The sequence below is a fragment of the Salvelinus fontinalis genome, chromosome 5, assembly GCF_029448725.1.
Source record: "Salvelinus fontinalis isolate EN_2023a chromosome 5, ASM2944872v1, whole genome shotgun sequence".
Lineage (NCBI taxonomy): Eukaryota > Metazoa > Chordata > Actinopteri > Salmoniformes > Salmonidae > Salvelinus > Salvelinus fontinalis.
Genome location: NC_074669.1, coordinates 5268158 through 5283042, shown reverse-complemented (window position 1 = coordinate 5283042; position 14885 = coordinate 5268158). Strand labels below are relative to the sequence as shown.

General features: G+C 42.9%; 1 protein-coding gene across 1 annotated transcript; it reads left to right on the top strand.

The window, feature by feature from the left end:
* Window positions 1-7145: 7145 nt before the first annotated feature.
* On the top strand, window positions 7146-14885 carry LOC129854945 (protein disulfide-isomerase A3-like). Its single transcript, XM_055922150.1, has 13 exons — window positions 7146-7412; window positions 8961-9039; window positions 9219-9336; window positions 9445-9552; window positions 9684-9813; window positions 11447-11563; window positions 11839-11964; window positions 12247-12429; window positions 12921-13029; window positions 13276-13404; window positions 13491-13570; window positions 13686-13743; window positions 14402-14885. Exons 1-13 carry the CDS (start codon window positions 7279-7281, stop codon window positions 14507-14509), a joined length of 1479 nt encoding a protein of 492 aa, XP_055778125.1. The 5' UTR covers window positions 7146-7278; the 3' UTR covers window positions 14510-14885.

The following is a 14885-nucleotide window of genomic DNA, read 5'->3' as shown; positions in this document are numbered from 1 at the left end:
TTAGTGAGGTGTTCCTAATGTTTGGTATACGTACTGTATATCTGTATATATAATAGGCATAATATCTAAACTCAGCAAAAAAATAAATGTCCTCACTGTCAACTGCATTTATTTACAGCGAACTTAACATGTAAATATTTGTATGAACATAGCAAGATTCAACAACTGAGACATAAACTGTACAAGTTCCACAGACATGTGACTAACAGAAATGGAATAATGTGTCCCTGAACAAAGGGGGGGTCAAAATCAAAAGTAACAGTCAGTATCTGGTGTGGCCACCAGCTGCATTAAGTACTGCAGTGCATCTCCTCCTCATGGACTGCACCATATTTGCCAGTTCTTGCTGTGAGATGTTACCCCACTCTTCCGCCAAGGCACCTGCAAGTTCCCGGACATTTATGGAGGGAAGGGCCCGATCTATCCCTCACCCTCCAATCCAACAGGTCCCAGACGTGCTCATTGGGATTGAGATCAGGGCTCTTCGCTGGCCATGGCAGAACACTGACATTCCTGTCTTGCAGGAAATCACGCACAGAACAAGCAGTATGGCTGGTGGCATTGTCATGCTGGAGGGTCATGTCAGGATGAGCCTGCAGGAAGGGTACCACATGAGGGAGGAGGATGTCTTCCCTGTAACGCACATCGTTGAGATTGCCTGCAATGACAACAAGCTCAGTCCGATGATACTGTGACACACCTCCCCAGACCATGACGGACCCTCCATCACCAAAACGATCCCGCTCCAGAGTACAGGCCTCGGTATAACGCTCATTCCTTCGGCGACAAACGCGAATCCGACCATCACCCCTGGTGAGACAAAACCGCGACTCGTCAGTGTCTGGTCCAGCGACGGTGGGTTTGTGCCCATAAGCGACGTTATTGCCGGTGATGTCTGGTGAGGACCTGTCTTACATTAGGCCTACAAGCCGTCAGTCCAGCCTCGCTCAGGCTTTTGCGGACAGTCAGCACTGACGGAGGGATTGTGCGTTCCTGGTGTAACTCGGGCAGTTGTTGTTGCCATCCTGTACTTGTCCTGTAGGTGTGATGTTTGGATGTACCGATCCTGTGCAGGTGTTGTTACACGTGGTCTGCCACTGCGAGGACGATCAGCTGTTCGTCCTGTCTCCCTGTAGTGCTGTCTTAGGCGTCTCACAGTACGGACATTGTAATTTATTGCCTTGGCCACATCTGCAGTCCTCATGCCTCCTTGCAGCATGCCTAAGGCATGTTCACACAGATGAGCAGGGACCCTGGGCATCTTTCTTTTTGTGTTTTTCAGAGTCAGTAGAAAGGCCTCTTTAGTGTCCTAAGTTTTCATAACTGTGACCTTAATTGCCTACCATCTGTAAGCTGTTAGTGTCTTAACGACCGTTCCACAGGTGCATGTTCATTAATTGTTTATGGTTCATTGAACAAGCATGGGAAACCGTGTTTAAACCCTTTACAATGAAGATCTGTAAAGTTATTCGGATTTTTACAAATGATCTTTGAATGACAGGGTCCTGAAAAAGGGATGTTAATTTTTTTGCTGAGTTTATGGTTTGTATGTATTTATTTATGTGTATTCAGTGGTGTAAAGTACTTAAGTACTTGAAAGTACTACTTTAGTTGTTTTTGGGGTATCTTTACTTTACTATTTATATATTTGACAACCTTTACTTCACTATAGTCCTAAAGAAAAGAATGTAGTTTTTACTCCATCGATTACTCCATCAAAAAATGTAAATGTAAATTTTCTCTGACACCCAAAAGTACATTTTGAATGCTTAGGACAGGAAAATGGTCCAGTTCACACACTTATCAAGAGAAAATCCCTGGTCATTACTCCTGCCTCTGATCTGGTGGACTCATTAAACACACATGCTTCGTTTGTAAATGGTGGTGGAGTGTGCCCCTGGCTATCCATAAATAAAAAAAACAAGAAAATAATGGCTTCTATTTAGCTTAATATAAGGAATTTGAAATTATTTATACTTTTTCTTTGATACTTAAGTATGTTTTTAACATTTACATTTACTTTTGATACTTAAGTATATTTAATATTTATATTTAAAACCAAATACTTTTAGACTTATTAAGTAACTTTACTTTAACTCAAGTATGACAATTGGGTAGTTTTTCACCACTGTGTGTATCTACTGTATCTATTTACCTCACATGCAGTTTACAGTACATTGACAGAGAACGCGTTATTTAATTATTTCTTGATTTGACTCTCAGTAAAAATCTAAGATGTTCCAGGTGCTTTTCCAGAAGTATCAGATGTTGTCTACCCACTTCAGGAAGATCTCTACTAAGAAGAGTGCCAGGATGATCCAGTCCAACATGTCCAGAACCAGCTTCTGGATCTCCAGCTTAGGATCCATGTTATCAAACACCTCTGGGGCAGAAAGAATAGTCAGGTTGCCAGATCTACCTCTAGTCCAGAGAGCAACAACCAAGCTAAAGCGAAGACAGATCATCTGCAGCCCTGGCAAACAGGCTACTGAAAGTTGTGACAAAATATGTTGTAAAAATGAAACTGATTTAGAGAGTGAGATAAATACAGTTAGAATTTTGAAATGCAGTCGGCATTCAAGCTAGGTCCCGTGTAGTTCAGTTGGTAGAGTATGACATTTGCATCACCAGGGCTGTGGGTTCGATTCCTACAGGGTACCAGCACCATGCACTCACTACTGTAAGTCGCTCTGGACAAGTGTGTCTACTAAATGTAGTGCAAAAATCTTTTGTCATTGAAAATTCCAGTCAATGTTCATCTGTTTGTTTTTTTACAAGAGATGCAGATAGACTCGACTGTGGTAATATGCATTACATAATAGGTGAGAGAAACTTTGATATGTGTTATCTGCTTGTATCTCCAATACAATGGTATTCAGAATGATGACAATGATGTTCGTACATATTTTACCTGAAGAATTATGTCAAGGTGTGTGTGTGTGTGTGTGTGTATGCACGTTGGCACGTTTCCTGTAAATCTATTGGCTACCATAGTATATGGGTATTTAATATAGTGGGCATGCACCCGGTGATTGTCAGTTAGTAAATTGATCTCTTGATGGCTTAACGACACAGGACTGGAGCACTGCTCGTTTTGTGCCAAAGCTGAAGCGTCCTAACTAACTCATACTAACTAGCTGCTAGTTGCTAGGTACTTGTTCACACTGTGCTGCAAGTTATCTGTTACTTATGTAATAAACCACATCAACAAGTATTCTTTGTTGTGGCATTAGTCATGGTGAACCCACGCATCAGACAGAAGATTAGCCCCCCAATATTATACAATATACAGTAAACAGTACAATGGAAAGGAATGTGCAAAGCTGAACTACATCTGAAATATTGCTTTAAATCAACAAAAAATCAACAAAAAATATTCAACATGAGTCTCAAGTACATCGCCATAGTAAAATCCCCCCATGACATTTTCAGGTAAAACCCAAGGTTTTAGTTTTCCATTCAAGACTGTGGAGAGTTAGTCTCTAGAATCCAGTCGTCCCTGGCGATGGCAGTCCATGGTGATGGTGCTGCCCCACTGGGGGAGATGGGGACATCTCAAAGATGTCACCAGCTGGTGTGTGTCCTTCCCCATTAGACTAGTGTACTTCTCCTCGTCTGTCTGTCTCTCTCTCTCTCTCACACACACACACACACACACACACACACACACACACCCTTATTTAGCATAGAGTTTATAACAAAAGGTATGAGCTGTTGAGCCTATCAGGTGTAATGTTTAATCACCTCAAGTATAATAAAAAGCATTGAGCTGACACACACCTAGAGAAAGTTATTTAGTGTAGAGGTGCTGACTAACAGCGAATAAACTGTAAGCTATGAAAATAAATAAAGAGAGTTGCGCACTCTAATAAAACACCAACGTTTCGGCATCACACCCTGAAGAAGGCACAGTGACGCTGAAACATTGGTGTTTTACTCAATAAATTACTGGGATTTTATACATAGAGTGTGCGACTCTCTTTAATCACCTGAAGTTAAAATGGCGCCCGAAGAGAATGACTGACATTTTACATGACCGTAACCAATTGTGCTATTTTGTTCTTTTTTTGTTGTGTTGTTTGTAACTTATTTTTTTACTTATTTTGTACATAATGTTGCTGCAACCGTCTCTTATGACCGAAAATAACTTCTGGACATCAGAACTGGGATTACTCACCACGATCTGAAAGAAGCTTTTTCCTTTAACAAGTCCGACGAGAAATATATACTGCTCTCCCGGGAACCGGCCCAGATCCACGTCATTTGCGTGAAGAAAAGACGGAGGAAAAGAGGACGCAGATCGGGCTGCCTTTTGAGAATCCGTAGACGAGCGAGTAAACTCCCACTGCCATCCATTCTACTTGCTAACATGCAATCATTGGAAAATAAAATGGATGACCTACGATTACTATTATCATACCAACGGAACATTAAGAACTGTAATATCTTATGTTTCACTGAGTCGTGGCTGAACGACGACACGGATAATATAGAGCTGGAGGGATTTTCCATGCATCGGCAGAACAGAGAAGCTACGTCTGGTAAGACGAGGGGTGGGGGTGTGTGTCTTTTTGTCAATAACAGCTGGTGCGCGATATCTAATATTAAAGAAGTATCGAGGTATTGCTCGCCTGAGGTAGAGTACCTTATGATAAGCTGTATACCTCTCTACTAAGAGAGTTCTCATCTATATTATTCCTAGCCGTCTATTTACCACCACAGACCGATGCTGGCACTAAGACCGCACTCAACCAACTCTATAAGGCCATAAGCAAACAAGAAAATGCTCACCCAGAAGCGGCGCTCCTAGTGGCCGGGGACTTTAATGCAGGCAAACTTAAATCAGTTTAACCAAATATTTACCAGCATGTCACATGTGCAACCAGAGGGGAAAAAAACTCTAGACTACCTTTACTCCACACACAGAGATGCATACAAAGCTCTCCCTCGCCCTCCATTTGGCAAATCTGAACATAATTATATCCTCCTGATTCCTGCTTACAAGCCAAAACTAAAGCAGGAAGTACCAGAGACTCGCTCAATACGGAAGTGGTCAGATGACGCGGATGCTACGCTACAGGACTGTTTTGCCAATACAGACTGGAATATGTTCCGGGATTCATCCAATGGCATTGAGGAGTATACCACCTCAGTCATTGGCTTCATCAATAAGTGCATCGACGGCGTCGTCCCCACAGTGACCATATGTACATATCCCAACCAGAAGCCATGGATTACAGGCAACATCCACATTGAGCTAAAGGCTAGAGCTGCCACTTTCAAGGAGAAGGACACTAATCCGGATGCCTATAAGAAATTCCACTATGCCCTCAGACGAACCATCAAACAAGCAAAGCGTCAATACAGAATTAAGATTGAATCCTACTACACCAGCTCTGACACTCGTCGGATATGGCAGGGCTTGAAAACTATTACGAAATACAAAGGGAAACCCAGACGCAAGCAGCCGAGTGACGGAAGCCTACCAGACGAGCTAAATGGTTTTGATGCTCGCTTCGAGGGAAGCAACACTAAAGCATGCACGAGAGCACCAGGTGTTCTGGATGACTGTGTGATAACGCTCTTGGTAGCCGATGTGAGCAAGACCTTTAAACAGGTCAACATTCACAAAGCCGCTGGGCCAGATGGATTACCAGGATGTGTACTCAGAGCATGCGCGGACCAACTGGCAACTGTCTTCCCTGACATTTTCAACTTCTCCCTGACTGAGTCTGTAATACCTACGTTTCAAGCAGACCACCATAGTCCATGTGCCCAAGGAAGCGAAGGTAACCTGCCTAAATTATTACCGCCCCGTAGCACTCACGTCGATAGCCATGAAGTGCTTTGAAAGGCTGGTCATGGCTCACATCAACAGCATCCTCCCGGACACCCTAGACACACTCCAATTCACATACCGCCCGAACAGATCCACAGATGACAATCTCAATCGCACTCCACACTGCCCTTTCCCACCTGGACAAAAATAATACCTATGTGAAAATGCTGTTCATTGACTACAGCTCAGCGTTCAACACCACAGTGCCCACAAAGCTCATCACTAAGCTAAGGACTCTGGGACTAAACACCTGCAACTGGATCCTGGACTTCCTGACGGGCCGCCCCCAGTTGGTAAGGGTAGGCAATAACTCGTCTGTCACGCTGATCCTAAACACACTGGGGCCCCTCAGGGGTGTGTTTTTAGTTCCCTCCTCTACTCCCTGTTCACCCATGACTGCATGGCCAAACACGACTCCAACACCATCATTAAGTTTGCTGACGACACAACGCCTGATCACCGATAACAATGAGAAAGCCTATAGGGAGGAGGTCAGAGAACTGGCCGTGTGGTGACAGGACAACAACCTCTCCCTCAAAGTGAGGAAGACAAAGAAGCTGATCGTGGACTACAGGAAAAGGCAGGCCGAACAGGCCCCCAGTAACATCAACGGCTGTAGTGGAGCGGGTCGAGAGTGTCACATTTCTTGGTGTCCACATCACCAACGCTCAATCATGGTCCAAACACACTAAGACAGTTGTGAAGAGGGCACGACAAAACCTTTTCCCCCTCAGGAGACTGAAAAGATTTGGCATGGGTCCCCAGATCCTCGAGAGCATCCTAACCGGTTGCATCACCGCCTGGTATGGCAACTGCTCGGCATCAGACCGCTAGGCGCTACAGAGGGTAGTGCGTTTGGCCCAGTACATCACTGGGGCCAAGCTTCCTGCAATCCAGGACCTATATAATAGGTGGTGTCAGAGGAAAGCCCATAAAATTGTCAGACTCCAGTCACCCAAGTCATAGACTGTTATGAACAGATATGAATAGGCAATTAATATAATAAAGACTATTTTAATATCTGTGATTGTATGTTATTTTTCAAACAAATAACGTTTGTTTTACTGTATTTTGATGAATTGAGCTAAGTGATCAATATCAGTATGACATCTTCAATGCAATTATTCACGATAAAGCCAAGGAGATGAATGGAGATTGGTCGTGAACAAGGAAATAATGTGTGCCGGACTCTTATTGGCTGATTAAGATAGTATGACGCTGTTCAAACTCCAATGGTAAGATGCCACACTTGGGTTACTTTGAGAAGCCCCGGTAATACATATCCTCACCACTAAAGCCCGTTCTCTTTCGAACAGTGCCTCCAACATTGGGCCTAGCGAGAAAGCCTTGTACATTAGGAGGTTTCCCCATTAAAAACAAGCTTTACATTTCAAATTGCTCCTTTTTTTGCAGGATTGAAGACGTTGGCGCGTTTTACAATGTTGAAATTGTTTTTCTTTGTTGTTCTCGCCGGGGCTGCCCTGGCGAGTGATGTGATTGAATTCACGGATGACGATTTTGACAGTAAAATTGGAGACCACGGGATGATTCTCGTGGAATTCTTTGCGCCATGGTAAGTTCTACAGAAACGCATAGCTAGCTACTGGCTAGCTTAGCTACATTCTGAAGGTAAATGGTTACAATTTTATCTCCAGTGAACAGACGCCGTTAGCTCGTTGACTATCGTTACTTTGTTTATACTGTTACTCACGCAAGAGGAATAACATTGGCTTGTCCAAAAGGTTAATGCTCCTTTTAGAATGTGTATATAAACGTGTATTAACGTTCGATGCACAGTTGGGGAAACAATTTTCTATCTAGCTAGGTACTGTTACCTAGCTGATAATGGTTAGCTCATAAGTTAGGAAGTGCATGGCTATCTAATTTGCCACAGCCTAGCTTCGTGACTCGTTTCTGCTCCCATTTGTTAAATGCACTTTGCTACGCGTTATTAAATGTGTTCGCTAACTAGTTAAGTTAGGTGTCTGATGGACATTGCTGGTTTGTTGGCTAACTAGTTGAGCCTTGCTATCCAGAACGTTTCATGTTTAATAATAAATGGCCTAATTCGTAGTTTGTTTGATCATTAGTTTACTAAGTTATATTGTCTACCTCTCAGACTTAGCTTTAAGGCTAAATTACTAGCTATTACTATTGGAAATGACCTTACAATGAAGTTAACAATAAGAACGTCGGGGGCTTGGCCTGCCACTGTTGTAACCCTCTCTTTTGGGTTGTCACGAGTTAACGCAGACACAAAGTAAAAATTGGCCATCTTAAAAATGGATGATAACACAACATGTAGGGTTAGATTTATAATCAGATTTTAAAAAGATAAATTATAGAAATGGGCGGGGTTTAGCCATAATTATTTATGACTGTGGCTATAATAACGAGTGACGATCCACCCTTAGCAGAGTTTGCAAAATTCTGATGCATCCGGATTTCAAGGATACAACTTAACTGAATGTGGCTTCTGCTCAGGCGTTTTTTTTTTTACGCCTGCTACGTGGTCAATGCTAGAAGGATCCAGCGTTTATCAAAATATATTTTTTTGCATTTTATTTAAAGCTAGTCCTAACCTTAACCTAATTATCCTAAACTGCTGCATACATTTTTCTAACCTGTCGTTAATTTGACAAATGATGGATCTCTTCTGGCTATGACCCTGCTAGGTTCTATACCTCAGTGACAATATTAGTTTAGTTGTAACCTTATGATTGGCCAGTGAAGCTTGGGTGGCTAGTCCCGATTGGTCCCCAAAACCTTTACATAGTTCAACAATGCTGTCAAAGTTGAGCAGGGCTTCCTCAGATAATCAGAGCAATCTATCATTTTCAAGATGGTTGATCAGATTTGATGACTTCATTCAGGTTTGTATTTTCCAAGCACTATGTGGATTTCCTTTATTCTCAAACCATTGCGGCTGCATTTAGTTCAACGTCCATTTACACGTCAATTTGATATGTCACGGTGGTATCAAATTCCACCTGCTTTTAACTCCCATTCCTCTAGATTTCAAGCTCAGGCCTGAACGGATCACTGCCTGGGAAGGCAACACAAGGGCCAAGATTTTATTGTTTTACAGATTATCAGTTTACCTCACTTGTTTGTCCTGTAGGTGTGGCCATTGTAAAAAACTAGCTCCGGAGTATGAGGTGGCAGCCACACGTCTGAAAGGCATCGTCGGATTGGCCAAGGTACTTCAGTCACTTAATGCACCTTACATTTGAACCTTTTGGTCTTAAAATGTTGTGTGTGTAATACCCCACACTCCTGTAAAGATAGCCATGTCCATAAGGTTTCTATAAACTGAGCTAGTTGCACAGTTTGTGCTCTAGGTCACACTAAGTAATGGCCACCTGACATCTTGCTTTAGGTCGACTGCACGGTCCACAACAATGTATGCCAGAAATACGGAGTCAGCGGTTACCCAACACTGAAGATCTTCAGAGACGGAGAGGACGCTGGTGCCTACGATGGACCCAGAAATGCAGGTATTTAGCCTTAACATTCAATGTCGTCTTGTCCTAATAGACGAGTCACTGCCTGGCAGCCACATATTGCATGTTTATGACCCTGTATTTCAATGGTTTCTCTGTCAGATGGAATTGTCAGCCATCTTAAAAAGCAGGCCGGCCCAGCTTCCGTGGAGCTCAAGAGCGAGGCAGATTTCACAAAGTATGTCGGAGACCGTGACGCAAGTGTTGTGGGTAGGTTTTGCCTTAAAGTTGAGTTCTGCATGAATAAACAAAACCAAATGACTGAGTAAAATGTCTACTTTTTGCCTTTTGTCGTCTGATATTTGACTGTATGCTGTGTTTCCTGTGTCTGTCTTGTCCAGGTTTCTTTGCCGACGGTGGAAACCCAGCCAAAGCAGAGTTCCTGAAGTCGGCCAGTGCCCTCCGAGAGTCCTTCCGCTTTGCACACACCAACTCAGAGGAGCTTCTCCAGAAACATGGCGTAGAGGGAGAGTGAGTGTTCTCTGATTATTGGCTTGTTTATCCCTGTAATGGATGGTTCACTCAAAATACTAACATGTTTTCTCCACTGTACTGGTAAGGGGTGATGGAGCTTACTTCATGAGCTGTAACTGAAAAACACCTGGCATTTGGAAAGTTTGAGATGAGGGAGAAAGTGTGGTGGAACAAGTATTAGCATTGTTAAGTATCTTGTTAGCTGGATCGAATTCTCTGTAAGCTAGCCAGAGAAATGTTGAGCAACATTAGCTAACTTAGCTGATCAAATAATTCATTCTATTGTTTTAAAATTAGCTGGCTAACAAAGTCAGACAGCTAGCTAGCTAACTTTACAATATCAGATGAGCTAACGTTAGGAACCTAACCAATTCGCTATAGTATTAACTGGGATACGACTCCTAGCCATTCCTCAAGTTATAGCGCGTTAGTTGCTTATGTAACAGTTTACCTTTAAGTCCGTCCCCTCGCCCCAACCCGGGCGCGAACCAGGGACCCTCTGCACACATCAACAACAGTCACCCACGAAGCATTGTTACCCATCGCTCCACAAAAGCCGCGGCCCTTGCAGAGCAAGGGGAACCACTACTTCAAGGTCTCAAAGCGAGTGACGTAACCAATTGAAACGCTATTAGCGCGCACCACCGCTAACTAGCTAGCCATTTCACATCCGTTACACTTACTGGACCCTGGCAATCTGTGTGAAATGTTAACTTGCTAACTACTATCTGTGATCTAATGTTTTCCCTGTACAGTATGTAGTTCATTTTCAGAATGAGGGAATTAAGTGTAAATGAGGTGTTGCTTGTTAAACAAGTGGATTCAGGGATCAAGTGTAGCTGGAGCTGGGCCTGGCTTAAGCTGGAAGCCAATAGAGGTGAAAGGAACACCACACACTTTCCCTCTTTCAATACAGTGGATAAAAAGAGGTAGGCCAGGTGTACTCTCTGCCTGAGAGATAAATTATGACAACAAAGGGTATCATGCTCTGCTGGCACATTGTAAAACAGATGTCCACAGGCAGACAGTGTACAATGTAATAACGTGCAGTGTAGCACACAGATATTGCTTTTGTTGTGTTGAACTTTTGTGTGAGTGAGGGGGTGGTTCATTTTTTACTCTGAACTTTATATTTTTGCACACATGTAGCCTTGTGCACTTGATAGATGTCTACTATAGTGGCCACTATAATAGAGCAATTCTATTTCTACTTTAAGATTAATAAACATTTTACAAGTGCAATATTTAGATGTGTGTGTGTGTGGTCACAAGCATTCTATTATAAAGGCTGTCGTGGCTAATTGCAATATTAGTCAGTTTTTTTTTCGCAAGACTTGTCACTTGCAGTAAAGTCTGGGCAACAAATAACATATTTTATTTTTTAGCTGTGAGTTGGGTTCACATGAACCACTTTTTTTATTTTACACACAGAGACTGATCATGTAGATTATAGTCTTTGTTGTTTAATTAGTTAACCTGCACCCCCCCAGCAGGAATTTATTTGCATGTTTCAGTGCAAAAATTAAGTGTCACCTTTTTGTGTCCCTTTAATAATGCTCATTATGTTTACGTTTTCTTGTTTGATGTGTTATCTGACGCCAGTATTATCTTGTGTTCTGTTTTATTGCAGGGGAATCATTCTGTTCCGTCCATCACGCCTCAACAACAAATTTGAAGAGAGCAGTGTCAAGTTCAGCGAGGAGACGTTCACCAACGCCAAGATCAAGCAGTTCATCCAGGACAACATGTGAGTTTTACCTCAATATTTTCTCCCTTTTGGCAGTGATGAACCATTTAGGCAGTTAAGGGATTCTTATTGAATGAATTCTTGGGAGACGCATGGACCAGTTTCTCTGTCAAGAGCAGCCTTTTTTTAAATTTTTTGTTCAATCCCACTGTCTAGAATGAGGGACTGTTTTTTTTTTCTTGACAAGTTGTACCTCTAGTCTACTGCGTTTTGCATGCTGACATTTATGAAACAAGTTGTACCTCTTACACTGCATTTTTCTCTTTCCCCGTCAGCTTTGGAATGTGCCCCCACATGACTGACGACAACAAGGACCAAATGAAGGGCAAGGATCTGCTGGTGGCCTACTATGATGTGGACTATGAGAAGAACCCCAAGGGCTCCAACTACTGGAGGAACCGGTAGGGTCCCTAATAAATAACACTTATTCCCAGGAGGGAACCCTTTTTTTGCCTCGTGTGCTATGTTTTGTTAAAGTGTAATCTCTCCAGCTGTCAGTCCCGAAGACTCAACTTGTACCTCATTTTGTGTACTCTGAAGGCTGGTTTCCTAGACACAGATGGTAAAGCATGTTCAATGGAGATTTGCAACAGATTTGCATTTCAGTGGCCTATTTGGGATGCATGATAAATGTTCCAACGTGTTATATGCATGAACCCAACTTCCTCTCTCACTGTCTACAGTGTAATGAAGGTGGCCAAGGGTTTTCTGGACCAGGGGAACAAGCTGAACTTTGCCGTGGCCAGCAAGAACAGCTTTAGCCAAGACATCGCTGAGATGGGCCTGGACGCCAGCTCCGGGGAGCTTCCTGTGGTCGGTATCCGCACCGCCAAGGGAGACAAATACGTCATGACCGAGGAGTTCTCGTAAGTGTCACTTATCACCACGCAACTCCAAATGGCACTTCGGACATGGTATCCCTTAGGATAGGGTGATGGACATTGGTTGAGAATTTACTGGTTAAGAGTTTATTGATCATACAAGTGCTACCTGTTATTTAACAAAGGAATTCACTTACTGTTTGAGTGTCCTCTCACTCACTCGGTCTAATCTGCCATAGAACTCAAGTAACATTTTTCAAGCATCCCTTGAAAAATGTTAAAAAGCTCTTGGGGCTTTGTCGCCAAGTTTGACATTTTAAACTCTCTGCAACAAAGGATATCAGCCAGGACCACAGTTTAGAAGCAGACAAAGATTGATACACATGTAATGTCTTAATACCAGCAAGTTAAATGTACACTTTCCACTGAATATAGCAGCTCTAACAGGTTATGGTGCCCTCCTACAGGTAGAAACTTCCTGTGTCTGGGTTTTATTTCTCTACTGATTCAGTACAATGTCTTGGGTTTTTACACAGACGTGACGGCAAGGCCCTGGAGCGTTTCCTGCAGGACTACTTTGACGGCAAGCTAAAGCGTTACCTCAAGTCTGAGCCCATCCCTGAGAACAACGACGGCCCAGTCAAGGTGAGTCGGCGCTTGAGACTGACATTGCAAGCGGTTGGGCGCTCTCAAATCGGACAAAATGTGTAATCGAAGCAGCAACTCGATGGTTTCCAATTGGAGCGGTGTGTTTGAGGGAGGATCTATGTTTGTTGCGCTGTCTGACAGATGTCCCTGTTTTACTCCATGAAGAGGCATGGCTTTTCAAGGTTTGTCTGTGTAAACCATTCTCACCAAGGCCAACCCTTTCCATCCTTTGTTGTCCTCCAGACTGTGGTGGCTGAGAACTTTGACGCCGTTGTGAACGAGGAGGACAAGGACGTGCTGATTGAGTTCTATGCCCCCTGGTGTGGCCACTGCAAGAGCCTGGAGCCCAAGTGGAAAGAGCTGGGAGAGAAGGTAAGGGCTACTGATTTGAAATTATGTGATTATGGCCATTCTACATTGGCATGTGAGACTAACCCCCCCCCACTTCTACCTCGCAGCTGTCCAGTGATCCCAACATTGTCATCGCAAAGATGGATGCCACCGCCAATGACGTGCCATCCCAATACGAAGTCAGAGGGTGAGTGATTAATCTCCAACAGTCCTAACTATTTAGTGAGTGTTTGACATGCAGGCGGTTTACATGTCATGTCTGTTGCACCCTAATAATCATGCTTTTAATTTCCCTGTTTCAGATTCCCCACCATCTTCTTCGCTCAAGCTGGACAGAAAATGAGCCCGAAGAAATACGAGGTTTGTCCCGAGTATACACACAACCCCAGATAGAACAATGAGCCAGATATTTCACCGGATGTATAAATGTGAAGCATCCGCTTGGCGTTTCCACTCACTACCAAATATGGTGATGAGAGGAAGCCCGTTGGTTGCCAGTGGGAGAAGATGGAACGAGATGGATTTTGGTTGACACTCTGCTAATTTTCTCATCGGTGAAACAACGTTTGATCTCAATACTGTTTTTTTCTGTTCCCAAAACTAGTATCTGCTATGAACCGAGTGGACAATTTTTTGAATATATATAATTATTTTTGTAGACTTCACTCTTTGCCAAAATAAAAAACAAACCAAAAAATATTAATTGTTTAGGAGTGAAAAGGCTAATTGAGTTATTGCACACATGCACTTCAGAGTAGGCGTTCCCTAATGTAAATATGCAAATGTAGACTAGAATATGCAAATAGGATGCCCACTACTACTCATTTGTTCCCATTTGAAACAACTGCTTTGGTCTAGCTTGGTTTAGTTGTAAAAAAAAATCTTTGATATAAATGAATGCGTTATAATTTCTGGCTCATAGAAGATTCCAAGGATACTCTCACTCACATGTAGGACTTACTGTGTCACATTGATGCTACAGCTAACCTGGCTTGTCAATGTTTTTTTTTTCTTTCAGGGAGGTCGCGAGGTCAGTGACTTAATCTCCTACCTGAAGAAGGAGGCCACCAACCCCCTGGTGGTTCAGGAAGAGGAGACGACCAAGAAGAAGAAGATTGAGCTATAGAAGCTCAACTGGCGCCAACATTCCGAGGAGGGAAAACACTGACAACTAAATTATATTCCAATCTTTAGTGAACTTACAGAATGCTCTGAGCCCAGTTGAGATGAGGGTCCTGCCGCTCTGCGAACACTGTGGAAAGTGGCGGTGGTGTCCATGGCCTGCCTGAATATTTTTTTGTTTTTGTCTCAATGAAATTGAGATTATTTCCCCTGGTCTGTCTGTACCTCTGATGCACTTTGGTACAATACCAATTTCCGGTCATCTATTAGTTTATTATTTCTGGAAGAGGGGAGTTATGGTGAATTCCTTTTATTTTGTACGATGTCTTTGTTTTTGTACATTTGAAAGGATTGTGAAATAAAAAGGCCCACAAAACCAA

What these genes read in the sequence shown, in the direction of transcription:
- LOC129854945 (XM_055922150.1), top strand. Translation starts at nt 7,279, where the DNA reads ATGTTGAAATTGTTTTTCTTTGTTGTTCTCGCCGGGGCTGCCCTGGCG. An exon ending in AAACATGGCGTAGAGGGAGA is followed by an intron (nt 9,814 to 11,446) that starts GTGAGTGTTCTC and finishes GTTTTATTGCAG; the next exon opens with GGGAATCATTCTGTTCCGTC. An exon ending in GGAAAGAGCTGGGAGAGAAG is followed by an intron (nt 13,405 to 13,490) that starts GTAAGGGCTACT and finishes TCTACCTCGCAG; the next exon opens with CTGTCCAGTGATCCCAACAT.